The 16,145-nt window shown below is 39.1% G+C and overlaps 1 protein-coding gene across 2 annotated transcripts in view; it reads right to left on the bottom strand.

Moving 5' to 3' along the window:
• Abcg2 (ATP binding cassette subfamily G member 2 (JR blood group)) overlaps positions 1-16,145 on the bottom strand; it is a 55,557-nt gene that overhangs the window by 27,472 nt on the left and 11,940 nt on the right. For both annotated transcript variants that reach the window (XM_070012812.1, XM_070012813.1), the window contains exons 2-3: positions 8,638-8,851; positions 709-768 (exon numbers count right to left, since the gene is read on the bottom strand). In XM_070012812.1, coding sequence (XP_069868913.1) covers positions 709-768; positions 8,638-8,840 — 263 coding nt within the window. In that variant the 5' untranslated portion in view covers positions 8,841-8,851. The remainder of the gene's footprint in view (positions 1-708; positions 769-8,637; positions 8,852-16,145) is intronic.

Here is a 16,145-nt window from a genome sequence, read left to right as displayed (position 1 = left end):
TAATTCTATGCCTCCATCAGAAAAAATGACATTGTCCCATTTGTTAGGAAATGGAAAGACTTGGAAAAAATTATATTAAGTGAAGTAAGACAGGCCCAAAGAGACATAGGTCCCATGGTTTCCCTTATTTGCAATAACTAGTATATGTCTGGGACAAGTTGAAAAGGTCAAAAGCTATGTACATACGACCATATAAAATGAAGTTAAGTGAAATGAACCCCAAGATAGGGACACAAGTGGTTTTTTCTTTCTTGCTATTGTTTCCAATCTTTCTTTTTGGTAGGAGTCTCAAGAACTTTTTATCCAGGCTGGTTTCAAGCCATAATCCTCAGCGATCAGCCTCCTGAGTAGCTAGGATTATAGGCAATGTGCTTTCTCATTTAAACTCATGCCTTGAATTAAATCTTGAATTATGCTCCATTCCGTTGATTTTAAATATCATTCTCTTTGCCCTCCCCATTAGCTCATAATATAGGCCAACATTAAATTCCAGTCCTTTATTTAGCATGTGCCATTGGTGAAGCTGACCTAATATGACTTCCTGGTGCTTGGGAAACAACCACAAGGCAGCCCAACTGCACAGCCTCCCCAGTTCCCAGGCCCATACCCCACAACCATAGCAAATGCTCAGGCAATCCCATTCATGATAAAGCAGTCTTTAAAAGTAGATTGCAAGTGAGCAAAGACGAATAATTCTGTGATACTCACGATGATTTGCCTCCACCTGTGGGTCCTAGAATGGCATTGAGGCCAGGCTTCATGATCCCACTGCAAACATGAAAACAGACTGATCTATTATTCCACCCTACAGAAAGCTCCAAAATTTAGCATCTTCACTGAATGCACCCAAGAATATGGATAAACTTGTAAACAGCAAAATGTACCAAGTCTTGAGGAGTAACAAAGAATTGTTGACTGATAAAAGTATAGTATCTCCTAACACTGGTTGAAGTGTTCATCAGCATTTGAATACCATTGATGACCAGTGTGTTCAAATCACTTCACTTGGTACTTCACTTTGACACAATTAATCATTACTTGTAGAACATAGCAGAAATAATGTTCATAAAATCACACCAAAATTCAAGACATCTTAAGTTAGAAACCCTAATGCTTGCATGAAGCACTCTAGAGGATGAAAGAGCTGCATTGTTTGGCATTCCAGAAAACTGTCTTACCAATTGCAAAGGCAAAATATGCAGCCCCAGAAAAGATTATTCCTTCTTTTTCTTTTCTTTTTTCTTTTTTGGTTGGTTGTGTGTAGAGCCAAGCTGTGAGACCAGGAAAGGGTTAAGAGGTTGGCATGCCACCTCAATAGCACTCAGAAAGCTGAGAACTGGACCCCAGAAAGCCAAACACTCAAAGCAAAACAGAAGGATAAATTACTACCCTAAGTCTAAGTTAGAGCTGTTTTGGACACTATAAGCTTAAGACCTTGGAAATAAGATGAATGTCTGTGCCAAGGTTAAAATGTTTATTGTTCCTCTCTACTCCCTAATGAGGGAGTCAATTATCACCATGTATACAAACTATACCTTATGTTAATGGTTTTTTCTCATTATGATGTACATTTTTTATTGTGAAAATACTGTCCATGGGCAAGATGAGTACATTTCTTATCAAGCATTGTAGCCTCCTCCTTTGTTTCCCCTTCCCATCCCTTCCAATTCCCCCCCTCCATCCAATCTTCCCCTCCTCCTCCCCCCACCCCACAGCATCTGTTATGCTCCTCCTCTTTTGTCTAATGTAAGAATACACCAATGATTGGGTAAGTAACTCTAACTGTAGCTTGTGATGCATTTATTTATTAATAGCTCCTTAGTGTCTAAGGATTTCTTGACAGAAAACCTTTCCAGATTTTAAAAAGATCTACTCATATAAAGACCAAGCAATTTGGAATGTTTAACCCAAAACTGGAAATGATTGTGTCAAGAAAGGTACTTGACTCTGGCTGGCATTGACACTAAATTCCAACTTTACAGAACACAATATTGATGTACCATAAATGCAAGAATTCCCATCTGGATCAGTGTCTAATCACAGCTCCATTCACTGAGCACAATGATTAAGCACCAACTATGTGCACACAAGACACTCTTACAGAACATGAGATAAGGCAGAGAATAAAGAAAGCAGTAAAGAAATGGAAAAAAAATCAAAGTCCTGGCCTTTGTGAAGTTCTCACTCTGCTTCTGGGATCAGCATACTGCAGCTGGTCACCTGTTCTCTATTTGAATGGTGTGATTGGAAAAGAGTCATGCTCATTGGTTTATGTAGTGTCTGAAGATGTCTTTATGGTACAAGGACAAAGTGTAATTGTAATGTAATATATGAACCAATAAGCTGAAAATATTTATGATCAGATTCTTTATAAGAGTCAACAGTCCACATTACCTTCTCTCCCCACCATCTGCTCTTCTGCCATCCCTCACAAGCTCTTCTCCACTTTTGTTTATTGCTTTACAATACTTGCATGTATCTCACTGCTATTATAATATGAAATATTGCCAAGAACATTCCATAATGAGACCACTTCCTGCTGCTTCCTTCTGAGGACAAGCACCTCACTGAACATGAATTAATGAAATCAAACCATGTCACTTCTATTACATTTGAGTGGATAATAAACCTTCAGTCTTGTTTTGTTTGTGTGTACAGGAGTGAAGCCTGTTCTTGGAGCATGGCCTACCTCCCTACACACATCATTGTACAAGGTCCTCAATTTTCAGTCTCTATTTGCCAAGCCCTCCACTTGAGCTGTGGCTTTGAATCCTTCTATCATGCAGAGCAATGTAGTAAAAGTGCTCTTGTTTTCTGAATTTCCCTTTAAACAACCAGACTTGTGAACAAGTGACCTATGTGTACTGCTAGTGTCATAGCCAAAGCCAGGCACCTAGAAGGCACTGAAATTCATCATATATATAAAGATCTACGATGTTCTACAAAAATTCATTTTTTTAATTTTAAAAAGCCAAGAATTAGAAAATAAGCCATTGATGTGTCCATTTTTTCTTTCTTTTTTATTGTTAAAATGCTGTACAGAGGGGTTACAGTTACATGAGCAAGGTAATGAGTGCATTTCCTATTGAGCATTGTTGCCTCCTCCTTTGTTTCCCCCCTATCATCCCTTCCCTCCCACCTCCACAGCTATACTTCCTCCCTCCCCCCCTTGCCTAAATTGTAAAGTTCGTTTTTCAACAGGGTCTTGTATATCTCATTGCTGCCAATTGGTCAACCTGTATCTTGTACATCTCATTGTTACAACTGGTCAACCTGTATCCCTATTTAAACAATTTGTTTTTCCCTTTCTGCTCCTCAAATTATACCAACATCAAGTGTGTTTTTTTTCTTGCTTGCTATTGTTTCTAATGTACTTTATAATGTACCACGTGATTTTTTGTTGCTTTGTATGTCCCTCCCCCATGGTATAACCCCTGTTTTCACTGTACTTGATGTTGTATCCTTATTTATGCATTTTGTTTTTTCCCTTCCCCTCCCTGAATTAGAGAAGTATATATACAAGATGCAGGGCATCTTTTGAAAACAGGGGTTATACAGTGGGGGAGGAACATACAAAGCAACAAAAAAAAAATCATATGGTACATTATAAATACATTAGAGACAATAGCAAGCAAGAAAAAAGATATTTGTGTCCCTATCTTGGGGTTCATTTCACTTAAACATCATCTTATATGGTCATATGTACATAGCTTTTGGCCTTGTCCTACACATGTACTAGTTATTGCAAATAAGGGAAACCATGGGAATGATGTGTCCATTATTTATGTCTTTGTGTCACTTAGAAATAAAATCAGAGGTTGAAGATGTGGCTCAGGTGGTAGTGCACTAGCCAATAAGTAAAAGCATCAGATTAAGAGTCCAAGTCCTAGTCTTGAAAATAAAAAGTCAGGTAATTTAAAAAATAACTTATTCAAAATTTATACATTGTGAATGGGAAAAAACTGAGTTATGTTCTTATTTGTTATTTTTGGTTCCAATAATGTGTCAATCATATCCCTCCTTTCCTTTTCTAGTAGGGAGGTTATGGGAGTTCTGGGGAGAGACAAAGCCACTACATTACCCAAGAATACAGACCACAATTCAAGGATGGAGGATGAGAGGAGCCTCCATACTAGACACATGCTTACATTAAGAAAGAAGAAAACTTGAGCAAAGTAGTAAGTACATTAAGACTAATGACATCCAGGTCTTTCCCAAACATGGAAATGTGGAAGAATCCAAAGTGTTGGATTCAAATTCATGCATTAATGAGATGTCAAGAGTTTAAATCTATATAGAGGCAGCTAAAGAAAGTTAGATGGAAAATATATTTCCTAGTTCTTTGCATTGAGAAAGCCTCAAAGTAATGGAATTCTAACAGCAAGAGCATTCTCCTTCCTTCCTTCCTTCCTTCCTTCCTTCCTTCCTTCCTTCCTTCCTTCCTTCCTTCCTTCCTTCCTTTCCTCCTCCTCCTCCCTTCCTTTCCTCCCTCCTCCTCCTCTTTTCCTCCTTTTTCTTCTGCTGTACTGGTACTGGGACTTGAACTCAGGCCTCACATGCTTGTTTAGCTTTTTTTGCTTAAGCCTGGTGCTCTACCACTCAAGTCACACCTCCACTTTTGACTTTTTTCTGGTTACTTGTAGATAAGAGTCTAATGTACTTTTCCACCTGGGCTGGCTTCAAACATATCCTCAGATCTCAGCATCCTGAATAACTAAGATTTTAGAGGTAAGTCCCCAACACCTGGTTTAGCAATGATCATTCTCAACACCCAGACCTTGGTTTCTAAATACATACTCCAAAAAATAAACAGCAATTGATTCTAGATCCGAAGCAGATTAAATATAATGTTTGGAACTTTTTCCTAAGCAAAGGAAATACTGAAGGATGAGGGTAAATCAAATGAATGAGGGACTCACCTTGAAAATCCTTTTACTCTTCATCAGGAAAATACAAGTATAGAGATAAATAATAGTAATGTATTACTTCTGAATGCAATTGAATAAAATATAAATACATGAATCTATACAGCAAATTAAATAGATGATAAATGAAACTTCTCACTGAGAAATGTAAATTAAGAATGATAAAAACAGAAAATCATCCTTGGCAACTGTCCTAGTGATAGAAGATTCAGATAGATAAAAGTCAAAATTCTCTTCAATATTTTATGAATATAGGTGTTGATCTAAATGGTGATATGCTATCAAACCCAAGGAAGATAATGACAGCATCCCTTCCCACACCATAGGAGCTCTAATTTAGATCCCAAAGACCAGAGAAAAATTGAAATTGGTGTAGTCAAAAAAGGATCATGAGGAAATGGTGCTGTGGTTCAAAGTGGCAGAGCACTAGCCTTGTGCACAAAAAGCTCAGGGATAGCACTCAGGCTCTGAGTTCAAGCCCTAGAACTGGCACACAAAAGAAGACTTTAGATTATAGGTAACACCTAACAATTCCTAGTTCTTTTGCAGGAACTGGTGGCTCACACCTATAATCCTAGCTAATCAGGAGGCTAAGATCTGAAGAACATGGTTCAAAGTTAGCCTGGGCAGGAGAGTCTGTGAGACTCTTATATCCACTAAATTACAAAAGTCAGAAGTGGGGGCTGTGGCTCAAGTGGTAGAGCTTTGACCAAAAGATGTTCAGGGACAATTCCCAGGCCTTAAGTTCAAGACCAGGACTGGCATAGAAAAAACAAAGGATGATGTTCCCATGTATATTCACAAAGAAATGTGAGTAAGCATGAATACCAACCCTTGGTGTCTTACCAATTATAAAAAAAAAAAAAACAACTGCAAGATTAGTCTAGTTTTTATGTGTCTAGGAAAACCTTCTTCTTTGCTAAGATGCCATCATTCAACCATAAATACTGTGAAGCTCTGAGCACAGGAGACATTTGGTGTATCTCATCACTATTCTCTCAGCTTGAAAGTAGCAGAAAAGCTTCTCGGTGCCACAGCACTTGCCTAGCATGACCAAGGCCTTGAAGGCAATCACCACATTCAAAAAAATGTGTCCTAGCCAGGCGCCAGTGGCTCACGCTTGTAATCCTAGCTACTCAGGAGGCTGAGATATGAGGATCACAGTTCAAAGCCAGTCCAGGCAGGAAAGTCCGTGAAACTCTTATCTCCAATAAACCACCAGAAAACCGGAAGTGGCGCTGTAGCTCAAGTGGTAGAGCGCTCACCTTGAGCTGAAGAACTGAGGGACAGCACCCAAGCCCCACGACCGACCAAATAATAATAATGAAAAAAAATGTGTCCTCTATGTGCATCTCATCATCTAAAATACTATTTATCAACTTCAGAAGCTTGTTGCTGTTTTATCTTTTTGCCTTGTTTCTTTACTTACCTATCTTTGGGATGTAACTGAGGGCACAGAAATGGAGGGACAAAGGGTGAACAAATATAGCACCAGTACTCACCAGACAATATGTTGAAAATTAACTATACAACTTGTGGGTTGGATATAGAAAGGAAAAACTGGGAGAGCACTAGGGAAAGGGTGACATTGTCCAAAAAATATACTATTTACCTGATTGATGTAACTGCACTCAAATCTTTGTAAATCACCTTTATAATAACAATAAGAAGCTGAAAAAAATGTGTCCTCACACAATATGCATTTTTACATCTAATCAACTGGCCCACATTCAAATTGTTACTTTCCACCTCTTTCAGCTGAGATTACCAGTATTTTCTTGATTACTATGAGTTACAAAAGGTTTGTCTGTGCTTCATTAAGTTACCCTGCTTAAGCAGACAGCAAAAGATAAAAAGCTTTGCCAGGTGCTGATGGCTCACACCTGCAATTCAAGCTACTCAGGAGCTACTCAGGATCGATCTGAGGATTGTGGTTCAAAGCCAGTCTAGGTAGGAAAGTCCTGAGACGCTATCTCCAACTGAATATCAGAAAGCCAGAAGTGGAGCTGTGGCTTGAGTAGTAGAGTGGTAAGTAACCTTGAGCAAAAAGCTGAGGGAAGACAGTGCAGAGGCACTGAGTTCAAGCTCAGGACAGTGTGGACACACACACACACACACACACACACACACACACACACACACACAAGCTTTGCATCCACCATCCTATTTCTTATTCTTCAATAAAGAGTCCTTAACTAGACAAAAGTAACAGGCATATGATAGTAGGTGTTGCTGTGTAGGCAGAGTTCTAATCCTGCACAGGACTCTGGCCCATGTCAGTCTCAAAATCTTATCATTTCTCTCCCATCGACACCCAGTAATGTTCTATCCTGCTTTCACATTGCCTTACCCTGTGAAAAAACTAGGCCATTTCTGACCTGCCAAGTTTCTTTCTAGGAAGAAAAGACAATAGCTCCTTACAAAGCATCAAGGAAACAGGAGGGTGATCTGATTCCATATAGGTCTACAGCCACACTGAGTCAAAGGACACTTTTATAAACCAATTCCCAAGCTTTATAGTCAAAAGAACTTGCTGGCTTTGCCTAGGAATAATTATTTTCTGCCATTCAACAAATAAAACACATACATTATGCTGCTTGATGCAAATTTCTTCCTGATACCATAGAGAAGTATAAATTCTTTGGGAATCATAAAAGCATGAACTGTAGTGACATCTCTGAACTACTAGAGTCTACCTGGTAGTAGGTAGGTTCTACGTTCATCTCTTTCCTTGCTCTAGGACCCATTCAACACTATGCCCTGAATGGAATGGAAAAAAATACAAATCATAATTACCTGATGCTTTTACAGTAGAGTTGATTGCATTCAATTGGATTCTAAATCCTTACCATTTTTGACTTTGGTTGCATAACTTCAGCTAAAGTACAGTTTTCTTGTATGGAAATTTTTTTGTTTTTATAATGGAAGAAAAGTATTAATTGGTTCAGACTACAAACCACCCCATTATACTATCATTTAAACAATATACTATCATTTAAACACCCTTGCTGCTAGAATACAAAGAGTCAACAATGTCCAAGTTTCTATAACACGCATGGATCTGGAGGTATATATTGTCTATATGGTCTCTTCCAGATGGGAAAATGAAACCTCAGGTTACAACTATATCCCTGTAATCAAAAAGCAGTAAATCATCCAGCCAGACCAAAAGGCAAGACTTACTCAAGAGAAACAAAGTGACACATTAATTGTTCAGGTCTCCCTTCCCCCACAAAGTAGATGCAGGTGGTACAGTTCTTATTAAAAAATAGTTTGGCAGATCCTTTGAAAGTTAAAACATACACATAAAACATACACAACACAAGTGATCTAATCTAGTTTAAACAAAAGAAAGAAAAGCATGTGTGTATGTGTGTGTATGTATGTATATGTAAGTATATATATTTACATATATAGACATTCACAACAGCTTACTAGTAATATGCAAAATCCTTGAAATTCACCATATGTAAATAAAGCAGTTAACAAGTTCATGCACAAAATATGATAGAAGTATATTTTACATATGTATGAAAATAGCATAATGTAACTTATCACAGCTGTTATAAAAATGGGAGAGAGTAGAAAAGGATTAAGGAATAATATAGACAAGTAAATTCGCTCAAGGTACATTTTATGTGTGTATATAAATGATACAATATAATTCCTTTGTTTAATTAATGTTTTGAAAAAAAAAAGTTTGTGCACCTACTTGATATTTGATAGTATTACTTTCTGAACTGTTTTCCGGCCAAAGAGGAAGCCACTCTTCACTTTCACTTGATAGCTGATGTTATGAAAACTCAACACAGCCCCTTCAGTAACTGTCTTCATGTCATAGGAGGTCATTCCGGTAAGACCATTTGTGTTTCTCTGAGACATGGGTATAGAAACCTGGTCATTACCAGAAGACATCTCGGGAATATCTGTAAAGGGAAAAGCAACAGTAAATTGACAGTTCAGATAAATGATTTTAAGTACTAGATAACAATCTATTTAAAACAAATCTGTTTAAAAGTAAACTGTAATTAGTTGATTCCTTTCCAATGAACAGTCTACTTCATTGTGACAGAACAAGCACAGAAACTATAATGGGAGGGAGAAAACTCATCCTTGACTACTTCCAGACAGACATCAAAATCCTAAGACGTGGGGCTGGGAAGGTGGCTCAGTGGTAGAGCGCTTGCCTTGCATGCAAGAGGCCCTGGGTTCGATTCCTCAGCACCACATAAGCAGAAAAAAAAGCTGGAAGTGGCGCTGTGGCTCAAAGTGGTAGAGCGCTAGCCTTGAGCTGAAGAGCTGAGGGGACAGTGCCCAGGCCCAGAGTTCAGGCCCCACAACCGGACCCCAAAAAAAATCCTGAGACGTAAATGGACTCTAATTATTAATAGTGTGTGAAAATTATTCAAAGCTCATTAAACAGGAAAAGAATATTTGAGGACTAGTCTCATCTGACTTGAAAAGCCTATTATGATACAACTTAACATCAGGGGTTCATTTACATGTTTACATGAGAGATATCATGGCCCCCATATTTGCTTTTCCTTTGTGTTTTTTTTTTCAGTTTATGTGGTATTATCAAGCTTGAGCAGTCTGAAACGTGATTTTCAGTGAATTAATAGCTCCAGACATTGCATCTCTTCAAAAAGGTAAACTGCAAACTAGTGTGAATTGACATAATCATTTCTTTAATGGGCAAACATAAAATTAAACTCCAGGAAGATTTAAAATTAAGTATGAAAATGATGAAGGAAATCGAGCCAATAGTTAAGCAGCTCATGTCTTTAGAAAAGGAATCCAAGTCTATAAATAACATTTAAAATGTGTCATTAACTCCCTTACGACCCAGTCATACCACTTCTAGGCATCTACCCTGAACAACAGGAACCAATACACAAGGACACGTGCACCTCCATGTTTATTTCAGCACTGTTCACAATAGCCAGGATATGGAAACAACCCAGATGCCCCACCACAGATGAATGGATCCAAAAATTGTGGTATCTATACACAATGGAATATTATGCAGCCATTAGAAATGACAAAATAATGACATTTGCAGGGAAATTGATGGAGCTAGAAGGAATCATGTTGAGCAAGGTAAGCCAAGAGCAAAGAGACAAACGGTACACAGTCTCCCTGATAAGTGGGTGCTAAATCCAAAATATTAGGTGATATGACACAATTAACAGGACTTAAGAAACAAAGAACTTCCACTCATCTGGTCGAACCACTACTAAATAGCCCCATGCTGCTGATCACATGTATGGTATATATGTGTATACCGTTATATGTTATAGACTGTGATAGACAATTTGCTCCAGGAAAGTTAGAATGAACTTGTGACTTTAAATGAGCATCATTATTCCACAATACTGTGAAATTTGGGAAATTATGTAATCACTTAATCACAATTTAAAAAAAAAGAACCTCGGGGAAGGTAGGGAGGGAAGGGATGGTAGGGGGAAAACAATGGAGGGGGTAACAATGCTCAATAGGAAGTGTACTCATTACCTTGCCCATGTAACTGTAACCCTCTATATAGTATCTTTACAATAAAAAATTTTAAAAAATAAAATAAAATGTGTCATTAAGCAAGCTACAAAAAAAAAAACACTTTTAAAAGAGTTATACCTTAAAGTAAACTGAGCTCATGAATGGTTTGAAATGCTAACTGCAATGAATCTAGTTGTTTTTCAGAAGCTAAATCATTCATACAGAATTCTCTCTCTGCTTGTGATATGATAGATTTTCCAAACAATTCCTCCTCCTGAAAACAACCTCAAGTAGCCAAAACTCAAGAGCAATTTTGTGAAGCTCTCTCTGTCTCTGTCTCTTTCTAATAAGGATAGCCAAAGCAGTCAGGTGCCCAAGGGTAGAAAAAAGGTAACAGCACATAAGCAAACTCTGTTTGCTTTCCTTTTTTGGGGGGGGGGGGTCCGGTTGTGGGGCCTGAACTCTGGGCCTGGGTACTGTCCCTCAGCTCTTCAGCTCTACGCTAGCTCTCTACCACTTGAGCCACAGGGCCACTTCCGGCTTTTTTCTTTTTGCTTATGTGGTGCTGAGGAATGGAACCCAGGGCCTCATGCATGCAAGGCAAGCGCTCTACCACTGAGCCACCTTCCCAGGCTCTCTGTTTGCTTTCTTGTCGTGGTGTTTGTACATATGGACTGGACAGGTATGGGGCGAAACTCAAGAACACTATGGAGAAAGAGGCTGCTGTGAGCATCTTCCTGAATTCCTAATATTCTGAGCACATATTTTCAGTGGTTTCTTTTATGGCAACAAAATTTGGGGCTGTAGATTTGACAAAGATGAGGAGAATAAAAAACTGCAAGCTTGAAGATCCCAGGAATCTATGCTGTGGAAACAAAGGCAAAGTAAAAGACCAGCCTCACTCTATCAAAGTGATCTGTTCAGACTTTGCTAGAAGTTAAATCCATTCCCATAGAAAATCATACCACCTGGGGCTGGGAAGGTGGCTCAGTGGTAGAGAGCTTGCCTTGCATGCATGAGGTCCTGGGTGTGATTCTCAGCACCACATAAGCATCAAGAAAAAAGCCGGAAGTGGCTCTGTGGCTCAAGTGGTAGAGCACTAGCCTTGAGCTGAAGAGCTGAGGGACAGCGCCCAGGCCCAGAGTTCAGGCCCCACAACCAGACCCCCCCCCAAAAAAAGAAAATCATACCACCCAGATATTCAATTAAAAAAGGAAAGAAAAGAATCAGATATCCATACCAGAAAATGTGACCAAAATTTCCAAAGATGAGAACACAGAGACAGACCCATAGGTAGTTCAGATTGGAGCTAGCAAACATTGACATTAAAAATAGATTCATATATTAAGACCAGAAATTAAAGGGTAAAGTATCATCCAAGAACCAGAATTTATTTAAAAAAATCAAAATCAAGAATTATTGGGGCACAATGGCATACACCTTCAGTCCTAGAAGAGAGAACTTGTAAGATAGTTTTACTGGGCCCTGAGAATTTACTCCAAGTCCACCAACTTCTTATCGATGCTCTTTGACTGAGCTACTCTCTGCTGCAGTTCCTTTACAATTACTTTGGGCTCCAAGAAAGAGAAAATTCACTGACGAGCACCTTGAAACAGGGCAGAGTGCCCACTCCAACAAGTGATGCTATCCTCTTAGCATCTTCAACAAAAACAGAACCCAAAAGCTTAGAAGACTGAATGCAGACAACTTGCCTCTGTTTGGTTCCAGTAATAAAGTGATAACAGCTTCTCACTAACTCCTCTAAGGACAAAGACTGAAATAATGGTCAGCTAGGCAATATCTTGACCAGGACTATGCATACCTTTCTCACCTCTTGCCTCCAGTTCTCACTATTTAACCAAAGAACAATGTCTATATCCTTGAAGACAGCAGATGTACTGAAGTGCTGTCTTTCCATGGTTGCCATGTAATAAATCACCTTTCCCTGCCTTTCACCATGACATTTGACATATAGAGGTGAGTGGCTAGACCAGAATGAGACTTCTGGACTGTAGGCCTGGGGTCTAAAAACCTGGTTTCCAATTAACACCATTCTAACTTCAAACTTAGATTTTTAATTTCCAAAATTTACCCTTGCATTTAAATTATCTTCTATTTGAGGAAGGATAGATAGGTAAAGATACTGGGAAATTATATCATTTTTAACAAAATGGGCCAGACTAGAAGTTGGAAATAAGAAGCAGCTAACAAAGCAGTTAAACTTCCTTCATTTAAAGGCTAAGATACAATAACTGGGAGATGGACAAGGCTTTCAACATCTGACCCTCTATTTGAAACGGTAAAAACTTGACAACTCTCTATAAAAGGATAGACAGGAAGCCGGGCACCGGTGGCTCACGCCTGTAAAACTAACTACTCAGGAGGCTGAGATCTGAGTATCGTGGTTCAAAGTCAGCCTGGGCTGTAAGATTCTTTTTTTTTTTTTTTCATGTTTTCTCTATCCTGTCCAAGCCTCCTTTTTTTTTTATTGTGAAAATACTGTACAGAGGGGTTACAATTACATGGGCAAGATAATGAGTACATTTCTTATCAAGCATTGTAGCCTCCTCCTTTGTTTCCCCTTCCCATCCATTCCTTGCCCCCCTTCCCCACCCCAGCACCAAAGTTGTAAAGTTCGCTTTCGACATAATGACTTGTACATCTCATTGTTGCAATGGGTCCACCTGTATCCCTATTTAAACGATTGTTTTTCCCCTTCCCCTCCACAAATTATACCGACATCAAATACAGTGAAAGCAGGGGTTATATTGTGGGGGAGGGACATACAAAGCAACAAAGAAATAATCTTATAAATGTGTTAGAAACAATTGCATGAAAGAAAATAAAAACAGTTGAATACATATCTTAGGGTTCATTTCCCTAACATCACCTTATCTGACCTTTTCTGCTTGACTCAGACATATACTAGATATTGCAAATAAGGGAAACCATGGGACCTATGTTTCTTTGGGCCTGGCTTACTTCACTTAATATAATTTTTTCCAAGTCTTTCCATTTCCTAACAAATAGGGCAATGTCATTCTTTCTGATGGAGGCATAGAATTCCATTGTGTATATATACCACATTTTCTTGATCCATTCATCTACTGAGGGGCATCTGGGTTGGTTCCATAACTTAGCTATAGTAAATAGTGCTGCAATAAACATAGTTGTGCTGGTAGCTTTAGTGTGGTCTTGTTTGTGGTCATTTGGGTAAATGCCCAAAAGTGGGATTGCTGGGTCATAGGGGAGCTCTATGTGGAGTCTTTTGAGGAACCTCCATACTACTTTCCAAAGAGGTTGAACAAGTTTATACTCCCACCAACAATGCAATAAAGGTTCCCTTCTGTCCACATCCCCTCCAGCATCTGTTGTTTAAAGACTTAAAGAGAAACTTCTCTGAAGAGAAAAGAAGGATGGCCAATAGACACATGAAGAAATGCTCAACCTCCCTAGCCATAAAAGAAATGCAAATCAAAACAACATTGAGATACCACCTCACCCCAGTTAGAATGGCTAAAATCAAGAAATCTGTGAGATTCTTATCACCAATTAACCACCAGAAAACCACAAGTAGCGCTGTGCTCAAGTGGTAGAGCACTAGCCTTGAGCTGAAGAGCTCAGGGACAGTGCCTAGACCCAGAATTCAAGCCCAACAACCGACACACACAAAAAGAAAGAAAGAAAGAAAGAAAAAAGAAGCATAGTCAGGAAAATGGGAAGCATACCTGAGAAACGGAAGCCCTAAAACCCACTATTATCTAGGTAGTTCCAGATACATTGCCACATTTTAGAATAATAAATAGCACTAATCTTGTCCACTCCAAATGATGGTCTAATGTATACTCCCTCAGCTCAGAAAGAATAACTCCCATTTCCTGCATGGGGAACAGGAAATGTTTCTTTTCCTCCTTATGAAGAAAAAGAGAGGGAAACTGTTAAGTAGATAGGGATAAAAACTGGTGGACATAAAATAGGACAGCCAACATGTGGCTCATCATGGTGCTTCTTGTTCTCATAGTGCTTCAAAACTCCTGTCCCAAATGGTGCTCATTCCCATAATTCCCTGGGTTCTCACTCAGAATCCTACATCAGTAATTTGGTACTGGCTACTGCACATTAGGTATGACCAACTGGATTCACTTCTGTGCTTATGCCCAGTGGCAGAGACTAATGAGGGGCCCAAGTTGGTTCCATGGGCCCCTACCAACCAATCATCCTCCCATGGTAGTGTCACTGGATCCAGGTGAGGGTTTGTGAAGTTTCCCTCTAAAAGTGGGGACTCTTCTTAGGGTCCTTGACTTTGACTGCTGAATAAGAATTTCTCAAAAAATCATAATGGAAATAAAACTTGACAGAGCTTTATGAAGTAAGCAAACAGGAAAACAGACAGAAAGCAGACAGACAGCAGAAAGGCAGGGGCACACTCTAACCAAGTGTGAGTGCTTTCAGAGAGTATCAGGAGTATTTACATGATAAAGGCAGGGAGTCTGACTGGAAAGTTAGGCAAAGATAGGTGTTTTATCTTTGCTCTAATCACTTCTGGTGTTATACTTTCTGAGCTCCTGGACATTTGGGGCATTCCTTCCTGGAAAGAAGGCGTCCTGCCATAAAACAGATGCTTATCCTTGTGATAAACAATGTATGCTATTATCTCTCTTAGAAGTAAAGATAGTGTGTCTATGTTTCTAAATACCTTGTTTCTGAGTTGCCTTCACCAGGTCTCATTTTTCCTTAGTCTTTCCTGCCTTAGACGGAAGGTAATCAATAAAGCATAAAGGCCACTCCCCTGGGGAAAGGCTCCAGGACCCTTCTTTATGGAGTGTCTATATTTTGCTTTTCAGGAAGCTTGCTGTTTTACCATACTTCACTACTCCTCTGCTCTTAATTCTTCACCTGGCAGAGAACTGTACTTATAGATAGCATCATCTACTTTATCTGTTTTACTAAAATAAGTCCTTGCTAACACTTGCACTTTGTGAGACTTTTTCTTTTTATGAGACATCTCGAAGTACTCAAGTGGCCTCAGGGACTTGTGATGTTTGTGTGAAAGCTGGGAAAGTGAGGGAAGCCCTCATCCAGTCTGTGATGACCTGTCAATAAGTGTTCTCATGTTGTTCCTCCTTGGACACAACCACTGTAAGGTATCCAAGTATCAACTACACTTTAAGGCTGTTCAGTAATTTCATTTGGGCATCAGTCCACTGATTGTTCTAGGCCCCTCACATTGTTGTAGCAGTGATCTGAGACCAAGACCCAATTTGGACAGAAAGGCAGAGAGCTTGTCATAGAAGATAGCTATGTACAGTTGAGAATAAGTCCTCTGGGCTTTTAATCAGAAGACTCTCTTGCTAATCTAGCCTTTGTCAGGTAAAACTTACCTGGCTCCAAGCACTGAACCTAAGAAAGAAGAGGGAAAAAAATGACTGTTCCACTACACTGTAGACCAAGAAGTTCAATGACACTCTGAGATGGGATATTTCAAATCATAGAGATTAGGAAGTACCAACTAGGGTATATAACTGGATGAAGTTTAAAATTAACAATTTCCTTTGAGCCAACTAATTACAAAAAAAATCACTTTATAGTAATCTGCTTCGGATGTATAAAAGACACTACATATAGAAGCTTCAAAAGTGATTCTCTTGTACTTCAGCTCAATGAAAAACTTCAGTGCTTCTTTCAGTTTCTTCAGGAACACACAAGGAACAAAGATGAAGTAGT

The sequence above is a fragment of the Dipodomys merriami genome, unplaced genomic scaffold (assembly GCF_024711535.1).
Source record: "Dipodomys merriami isolate MVZ:Mamm:240054 unplaced genomic scaffold, mDipMer1.0.p SCAF_9, whole genome shotgun sequence".
In the NCBI taxonomy this organism is placed as follows: Eukaryota; Metazoa; Chordata; class Mammalia; order Rodentia; family Heteromyidae; genus Dipodomys; species Dipodomys merriami.
Note: the sequence above shows the minus strand (reverse complement) of the source record. Positions and strands in the feature narration are given on the sequence as shown.